Source organism: Saccopteryx leptura, chromosome 3, assembly GCF_036850995.1.
Source record: "Saccopteryx leptura isolate mSacLep1 chromosome 3, mSacLep1_pri_phased_curated, whole genome shotgun sequence".
Classification (NCBI taxonomy): domain Eukaryota; kingdom Metazoa; phylum Chordata; class Mammalia; order Chiroptera; family Emballonuridae; genus Saccopteryx; species Saccopteryx leptura.
The window spans coordinates 114,865,986-114,875,186 of record NC_089505.1 but is presented as its reverse complement, the minus strand read 5'-3'; the positions used below and the strand labels follow the sequence as shown (position 1 = coordinate 114,875,186).

Sequence of the window (9,201 nt, the reverse complement as noted above, 5' to 3'; positions counted from 1 at the left end):
AAAACTGACCCTGCTAAACCTTGATCTGGGACTTCTATCCTTCAAAACTGTTAGGAAAATGATATTTTGTTATAGCAGCCCAAGCAGACTAATACACTAGCATATAGTATTCACAGAATATGAGGCTTTGTTCTAACTGCATCAGGCATCTTAACTGATTTAGTCCTCATAACAGCCCTTTTAGGTAAGTACTATCATTATTCCCACTGTGCAGATAAGAAAACTGGGGTTTGGAAAGTAATAAAATACTTGCCCTGCATTGTGTAACTTGCAAGTGGTGGCCTATACACCTATCTGCTACTCAAAAATATAGCATAAAATATAGTAAAATGTTAATGGTAGGGTCTAGGTAGTGGTACATGGATGCTCACTGTAAAAATTCAACTTTTCTGTATGTGTGAATATTTTCATAATAAAATACAGTATTGAAAAAATAAGGCTAAGAATAAACAAGAATTATGTGGGACATTATAAACAAAAATTATTGATTTAAATAGAGACTAGTGACTTATTCGATATTAATGGATTGAAATAGAACATTCTAAGTATGTTACTTTCCTCCACTTTAATACTCCCCAATCAAAATCTCAATTTTTCTTTTTACTAAGTTAAACAATTCTAAAGTGTTCCAGAATGGCCAATAAAAATTTCCAATAATGAAGTTAGAATCGCCCTACCAATAAGATATCATCTTGTATTAGAGAGGTACAATAATATAAATAAAACTAGTGTCAAAATATACTCATAAGTTAGTGAAATGAAATGGGAATCCCAGAAACAGACTTGATCATTTAAACTTAATATATTATTAAAGTGACATTTCAAATTCGTGGAGTAATGTGGGATTATTCAGTAAGGGTCATTAGGACAACTAGATAGTTAAGACCTGAGCAGACACCTTACCAAAAAAGATATACAGATGACAAGTAAACATATGAAAAGATGTTCAACATATGTATTAAGAAGTTGCACATTAAAACAAGATACTGCCATATACCTATTATGATGGCCAAAATCCAAAACACTGACAATAACAAATACTAGCAAGGATATGTAGCAATGGAAACTCATTCATTCCTGGCAAGAATGCAAAATAGTGCAGACATTTTGACAGACAGTTTGGCAATTTCTAACAAAACTAAACATACTCTTGTCATATAATCTAGTAATCACACTCCTTGGTACTTACCCAAATGAATTGGAAACTTATGTCCATACAAAAACCGACAAACGAATGTTTATAGTAACTTTATTTATACTTGCCAGAACTTGGAAGCAACAAAGAGGTCCTTTAGTAAGTGAATAAACTGTGGTATATCCAGACAAAGGAATATAATTCAGTTGCAAAAAGAAATGAGCTAGCAAGCTATGAAAAGACATAGAAGAAACTTAAATGCATATTGTTAAGGGAAATAAGCCAAACTGAAAAGTCTACATATGGTATGAGTCCAACTATTTGATGTTCTGAAAAAGGCACAACTGTAGAGACAGTTAAAAAAGAAAAAAGAGGCCCTGGCCGGTTGGCTCAGTGGTAGAGCGTCGGCCTGGCGTGCAGGAGTCCCGGGTTCGATTCCCGGCCAGGGCACACAGGAGAGGCGCCCATCTGCTTCTCCACCCCTCCCCCTCTCCTTCCTCTCTGTCTCTCTCTTCCCCTCCCGCAGCCGAGGCTCATTGGAGCAAAGTTGGCCCGGGCACTGGGTATGGCCCCATGGCCTCTGTCTCAGGCACTAGAATGGCTCTGGTTGCAACAGAGTGACGCCCCAGATGGGCAGAGCATCGCCCCCTGGTGGGCGTGCCAGGTGGATCCCGGTGGGGCGCATGCGGGAGTCTGTCTGACTGCCTCCTCGTTTCCAGCTTCAGAAAAATACAAAAAAAAAAAGAGAAAAGATCTGTGGTTGCCAGGAGCTAGGAGGGAGGAAGGGATGAATAGGCAGACCACATAGGATTGTTAGGACAGTGAAACTATTCTGTATGATACTACAATGTTGAATTTGTGTCATTATCCATTTGTCAAAACCCACAGAATATACAGCATCAATGTGAACTCTAATGTAAAGTATGGGTTTGTGCTGATAATGATGTGTCAATCTAGGTTCATTAACTGTAACAAGTGGGCCGCTCTGGTGCAAGGTCAAAAGAGGAGGAGGTTGGGGGCAATATATGGGAAGCCTGCACTTCCTGCTCAATTGTGTTATTAATCCAAAATTACTCTAAAAAATAAAGTCTAGTGATTTTTATTGGAGAGAGAGAGAGAGAGAGAGAGAGAGAGAGAAGGGAGGAGCAGGAAGCATCAACTCCCATATGTGCCTTGACCAGGCAAGCCCAGGGCTTTGAACCGGCAACCTCAGCATTCCAGGTCAACGCTTTATCCACTGCACCACCACAGGTCAGAAGTCTAGTAATTTTTTTTTTTTTTTTTTTTTTTTTTTTTTACAGAGACAGAGAGAGAGTCAGAGTGAGGGATAGACAGGGACAGACAGACAGGAACGGAGAGACAAGAAGCATCAATCACTAGTTTTTCGCTTCACATTGCGACACCTTAGTTGTTCATTGATTGCTCTCCCATATGTGCCTTGACCGCGGGCCTTCAGCAGACCGAGCAGCCCCTTGCTCGAGCCAGTGACCTTGGGTCCAAGCTGGCGAGCTTTTTGCTCAAGCCAGATGAGCCCGCGCTCAAACTGGCAACCTCGGGGTCTCGAACCTGGGTCTTCCGCATCCCAGTCCGACGCTCTATCCACTGCGCCACCGCCTGGTCAGAAGTCTAGTAATTTTTAAATAAGTCTTTACCACAAGACTTTCCAGAGTCATTACTATTGGGATATTATATTCTAGATGTACAAGAGGTGATAAAACATGCAGTCTTTCCCAAACTTATTTCGGCGTTGCTGTGGAACACCTCTGAGCATCTCACATACCTCATAAACCAGGGGTCCCCAAACTATGGCCCGCGGGCCGCATGCGGCCCCCTGAGGCCATTTATCCAGCCCCCCCCCCCCCGCACTTCCGGAAGGGGCACCTCTTTCATTGGTGGTCAGTGAGAGGAGCATAGTTCCCATTGAAATACTGGTTTGTTGATTTAAATTTACTTGTTCTTTATTTAAAATATTGTATTTGTTCCCGTTCTGTTTTCTCACCACACCCTGATTCATATACCTTAGAAACCTCGAACTGCTGTGCTTCCCGAATGTTCTGTGCTCTGTAGGGCTATCTTGTTCACATGTACTGTCTGGAATACTCTCCACCCCCCGACCCCCCCGCCACTGGTTAACTACTACCTCTCCTCTAAGTCTTTTGCTCCATGAGACCGTGAGCCCTTAAGAATGGGGACTATGTCAAATTCATTTTTTTATTGCTTCTTTCCGAATTCTGAAAGCTGATGGGCACCAAGGCTCAATCCTCTTGTCATTGAGCTTTCTTAGGTGACGGCATCCAGTCTCAGGACTTTACGTACCATCCACACCCTAGTAGCTCCCAAACTGATACCTCCAGCCAAACACTTTCCAGTGCACACATTTACCCATGTTCTGCTCTTTTTCCAGATCCCCACACAACTGGCTGCTCATTCAGCCTTGTTCAAATGTAACCTCCTCCTAACTTCTCCATTCAAATGGTCTCAGACCCACTTTCCCCCTTAACTTGCCTTATCTCGCGTTATTACTGTTTGAAGTGACATTATTTATTGCTTATTGTCCACCTCTCCTACCACACTATTATATGAGACTGGGGAGATTTGATTCATTGCCTTATTCCAGAGCCTAAAACAGTGTTTGGCACATTGTAAACACTTATTAATCAATTGTTGACTGAATTAATGTCTAACATAGGTCTGGCACATAATAGTTGCTAACAGTTGAGTGCTAAGTGCCCAATACTGTGCTACCCGCACCCCAGTAATTGCTTCATTTTGCCTTAAGTTATTAGCATTAACCCCATTTTACACTGAGACCTGGGGTTTAGCTACTTGCCCAGGTCACAGAATAAGAAAGGATATGAATATTGGCTGCCTGGTCCAGAGCTCACTTTCTTAGCCACTGTGCTACCTCTCACATCTGGAAGTCTTTAGAAGGTGTATTCAAAGGAAAGAAAGAAGGAAGGAAAGAAGGGAGAAAGGGAGGCAGGGAGGGAGGAGGGAGACAGGGAGGGAGGCGGCGGGGGCAAGGGTAGGGTGGGAGGATGCTTCCAGTTCCATGTTCTATGACACTAGCAGGTACAGATTTCCAGTTTCTGCAGCTCACAACTCTAGACGCCACTGGATAAAAGTCCTTTGACTGCCTGAGCCTGAGCTGGGGCCTGGGCCTGAGCTGGGGCCTGGGCCTGGGCCTGGCCCTTGGGTTTACCCATATAGAATTTTTTTTTTTTTTAAATACAGGGAATGAGGCCCTGGCCGGTTGGCCAGCGGTGGAGCGTCGGCCTGGCGTGCGGGGGACTGGGGTTTGATTCCCAGCCAGGGCACATGGGAGAGGCGCCCATTTGCTTCTCTGCCCCCCCCCCTCCTTCCTCTCTGTCTCTCTCTTCCCCTCCCGCAGCCGGGGCTCCATTTAGGTGGCCCGGGCGCTGGGGATGGCTCCTTGGCCTCAGCCCCAGGCGGTGGAGCGACGCCCGGGGGGGGGGGGGGGAGGGGCAGAGCGTCGCCCCCTGGTGGGCGTGCCGGGTGCATCCCGGTCGGGCGCATGCGGGAGTCTGTCTGACTGTCTCTCCCCGTTTCCAGCTTCAGAAAAGTACAAAAAGGAAAAAAATAATAAAATAAAATAAAATAAAATAAATACAGGGAATGAGGGAACCAACTGGCTGCAGAAAGCAGAAAATGTGGGTGGAGCTCGCTCCCCTCCATGAGCAACGCGCAGTAACAGCAAGCAGTCTTTCCCTGCAATATTTATTAAGGAATTTGCACATACACAGGAAAAAGGCAACCAGGAGTTGTGGTTCCCACAGATGAAATCTTTTCAGCAAAGTCTTCTTGTTTTAATTTTCAAGTAGGGTGAACGACAACTGAGCAGAAAGCTGTCCAGGCCCCCCTCCCACTCCACCTGGAACAAGTGGGAAGACAGAGCAGCCCGGGACATACAGGCAAGAAAGTGACTGATAGGTTGGGAGATGGGAAAGGAGAAAGAGAGCCATCAATGAGACTGTAATTTTCTTTTAAACTATAAGATAACCTGGCAACAGATATTTTTTTTAGGCTGTTGATAAAGTAATTAATTCCTCTCTGTTGTAAACCTAAACCTGAAAAAACAAAACCAAAGATACCCAGAGCAGATGGGGAGAGAGTGGGAGGTGGAATCCACACACACGCACACACGGTACACACATTAAACTCTGCATTCCCTCTAGAGGCGTTAGTCCTCCAGCGTGGAGCCAGATCCTGCTGTAGGCAGGATGGAGGCAGGGCAAGGGCTGTGTGTTTGTGTGGGACCTCCATTGAGTCTTTGGTACTAATAAAGGCCGACTGAAGCAGTAAGTCCTAAAGCCTCAGATTCAGAAAGCAAATCAGGGCACAGAAGAGTAATATTCTTGCTCATTCTCATAGATGGGGGTTTGTCTCTCCCCAGGGCGAGGGCCAACCTGACCTAAGACCCAAGAAGTATTTAATTTGCTTTCAGTACTTTCTTCATTCCCATCAATCATGGTCTCCCTCTTGAACCAATAATTTAAACATGGAGAAATAGCTTATTAACACATATGAAAATACCTCTAAACATTCCCTTCTGCCTAAAACACAACACTTACAGACCCCTCCTAGAATCAGATAGGTTTCACCTTGTGGAAAAGGTACTCAGAAGTGTGCGCATTTCTTCCGCAATGTTTAAGTGCCTTCTGCCAACAACTGCTAAGGTGCTGGTGCAGGAGAGGACTGGGGTGGCTGGGGAGGAAGGCGGGCTGGCATAAGGGGACATATACAACATAAAGCAACAGAGAGGGCTGAGTGGTTGGAAAGTGGCTGGGCTGGGCCAGATTGAGCAATTTCTAAACCAGAGAGAGGGAGGAAAGGGGGATGGAGTGAAAGAGTGGGGAAAGTGGAAAAAGGGGGAGAGAGGGCAGAGGACAGTGGCGACCATACAGGTGTTTTGTTTTTATTTCCACATCTGAGGGCTGAGAGTCTGATTTGCTGCCTGTCCATTTCCGCCGCTCATCGACTGTCCATAGCTCAGCATGCCGTTGGCTCCACAGAAGTTCATCCCAGCCATCTGCTGGGTCATCTGAAAGAGAGAGAAGACTTTCAGACCAGGATGTGGGCATGCAGCCAATTAGTGCAAAAGGCAGGGCAGGAGTCCTTCCATCTGTGGGGATGGGGAGAAGGAGACAAAGGGGAACCCTGTTATGGTACATAACTGCCCTGAACCTTAATAGATCATTTCAAGGACACCAGATCCCGTAAGTAAAGGGCTTTTCAGAAAAGAGATGATGACAGAGACTAATGCTCAGGGAGGGAGAAGGAATCCTGGAGCTAGTCAACATAAAAGCAGCATTAGAAGTGACTCTTCTTCCTTTGCAGGCTCTCATCCTGAATAGAAGGGGCCCATTGTTAACGTGCTGCAGCCAACCCCACGAGTACAGAGAAATCCTGTGCCCCGCGAGCCTGCCTTATCTCACGCAGAGTTATTACTGTCAGTGAAAGCGCTTGCGCACGCTCAAGCAGAGAGCAAAACAAACTGGACTGTTCAGAATGAACAAAGGAGAGAAGAAAAAATACCAACGTGTCTGCAGTGCAGGAGAAGGGATGCTGTTGGGAGAAAAGAGTCAGAGGAATAAGGCCTGGGTGGGGTCAGGGCCTCTATGAATTGGATTGAAAGGCTAGCCTCCAGCAGTGATCAGAAGAAACAACTTATCAAAGCAAATGCCTTAAATTTCCTAAGCCTTGTACATGTTCTCTAGAAGTTCTTTTTTTCTTTAGGTCTATTTTTCTTCCATCAACTTTTAAAGAAAATTTCAAGCTTACAGAAAACTTGAAAGAAATAGTACAATGAAACCTATATATCCTTTCCTTAAACTTGCCTATTATTAACATCTTGCCATACTTCCTGATATATATATGTATAAACTTTAAATTGCAGCTATTCTGACACTTCACCCCTGAAGTCAGGATGCATTTCATGAGGAATAGCACTCTCCTAGAACCGCAATGCAATTAACATGCTCGAGAAACTTAAAGTTAATACAATAGTCTAATACACATTTCATTGTCATTTCTCTTCAGTCTCTTTTAACCTAGAACAAACACTTCCCCCACATTTTAATTTTTTTCCTGACATTGTTGTAAGAATCCAGGCCACTTATTTGGCTGAAAATTCTTTTTTTTTTTTTTTTTTTACAGAGTCAGAGAGAAGGATAGATAGGGACACACAGGAACGAACAGAGATGAGAAGCATCAATCATTAGTTTTTCGTTGCCACCTTAGTTGTTCATTGATTGCTTTCTCATATGTGCCTTGACCACAGCCTTCAGCAGACCGAGTAACCCCTTGCTCGAACCAGCGACCTTGGGTCCAAGCTGGTGAGCTTTCAAACCAGATGAGCCTGCACTCAAGCTGGAGACCTCGGGGTCTCAAACCTGGGTCTTCTGCATCCAGTCCGACGCTCTATCCACTGCGCCACTGCCTGGTCAGGCTGGCTGAAAATTCTTTAATTTGGATTTATATCATGTTTTCTTATGATTGGATCTATTTTTGACAAAAGTCCTATGTAGGTGATATTGTGTCTTTCTTAGGTCCTAGTACAAGATGCCAGAAAGCACATGCTATTGATTTGTCCCATTGTTGGTAATTTAAAGTTTGATCACTTGGTAAGGTGTAGCTATCATTATGTTTTTTCATTGTAATTAATACATAATCTGAAGCACTCCTTTGAGAATATGTGAATAACCTATTTTTCTACAGTTATTAGTTGTCATTCTTCTGTAAAAATGGCTTTCCCTCCCTGCATCCCACACCCATTTAAAAAAATGTATCACTGTGGACTCACGGATAGTTTTCCCTTCAGTGTCTTAAGCCATTAGTGCCATTCTTAGTTCAAGAGCACCCTCTTCTGGTAGTATAGTGCAATGACTATTTTGCAGGGAGGAGTAAGGAAATATATTTCTTGATTTTGTGATTCTCCTTTCCACTTCCTTTCACCACCAGATCCAAAGAGCACATTCTCCTTTTAAGTCATCCCAGCTCCTCTAGAAGCAATGTGTTCCAAGACTACCATCTAAAATCCTATATATTTCAATCCCTTATTTTTGATTCTCCAAATAACCAGAGTCCTAATCAACCAAGTCCCAGCCCTCTTCTCAGCATGTCTCTAGGCAGGGCAGGCCTTCCTCTTTCTAGGGAATGATTTTACCTCTTCTGTCGCCTCTGACCCCCTGCTCCCTCGCCTCTTTTCACAGTCTCCGCCGTGATGTCGGCTCTGCTGGATTATGGCGTTCACATGCCAACTGCTATATAATACAGTCTGTAGTGTTCTGTCTACTCGACGCGGTGGCCATGAGGCATGGGAGGTTATATTTTGTGCTCCCTGTTTATCTCTATAGGTTATTTTTGTTTTTGTTTTGATAAATGCATGGAGAGACTTAGATTTAGGAAGTTACCATTATTTTACAGATACCCAGAACTCTGCAGAAACTCTGACTTTAGATAGACCTTCTAGGAAAAAAAAAAAAAAGTAAACCTAAGCATAGGAATATCTCTTGTGTTATCTCTACTGTAATGATTCAAAGGACACAAAGGGAGAGGGCCTTGAGGAAGTCTGAAAACAATGGGGCAGCTTACCTGAGTGAGGTTCCACTGCAGCTGCTGAGCTGGCTGAACCCCATACACAGTCTGGGGCATAGCTGCCATGCCTGCCATGTAGCCAGCCTGCTGGGGGGTCATCATTCCATTTGGCACACCCATCATTGAGGCCTGCATACCACCCATATAGCCTGCGGGCATGGCCATGGGGGCAACCATCCCAGAAGGTCCTGGCTGAGCGACCATGCCTACTGGTGGGGGCATCATGCTCCCCATTATGCTGCTGGGAGGTGCAACCCCAGGGAAGCTGGGGTAGGCTGAAGGATACGCCATCTGAGCAGGAGCCATGAACATTGCTGCCAAGAAAACACACATACAGATCTGTGAAGACAGCACACACAGTCAGTCCAGAGTCTCACTGGCTACCCCTGTCCAACTAGGCTTTCTCAGGACTACTCATCTCAGAATGCTCTTTTACTCGCAAAACAGGG

At 44.6% G+C, this 9,201-nt stretch overlaps 1 protein-coding gene across 1 annotated transcript in view; it reads right to left on the bottom strand.

The window, feature by feature from the left end:
- Positions 1–4,759: 4,759 nt before the first annotated feature.
- Positions 4,760–9,201, bottom strand: part of SMAP2 (small ArfGAP2) — a 47,679-nt gene continuing 43,237 nt past the window's right edge. The window contains exons 9-10 of the mRNA XM_066375952.1: positions 8,750–9,066; positions 4,760–6,197 (exon numbers count right to left, since the gene is read on the bottom strand). Of these exons, the coding sequence (XP_066232049.1) occupies positions 6,072–6,197; positions 8,750–9,066 (443 nt within the window). The 3' untranslated portion in view covers positions 4,760–6,071. The remainder of the gene's footprint in view (positions 6,198–8,749; positions 9,067–9,201) is intronic.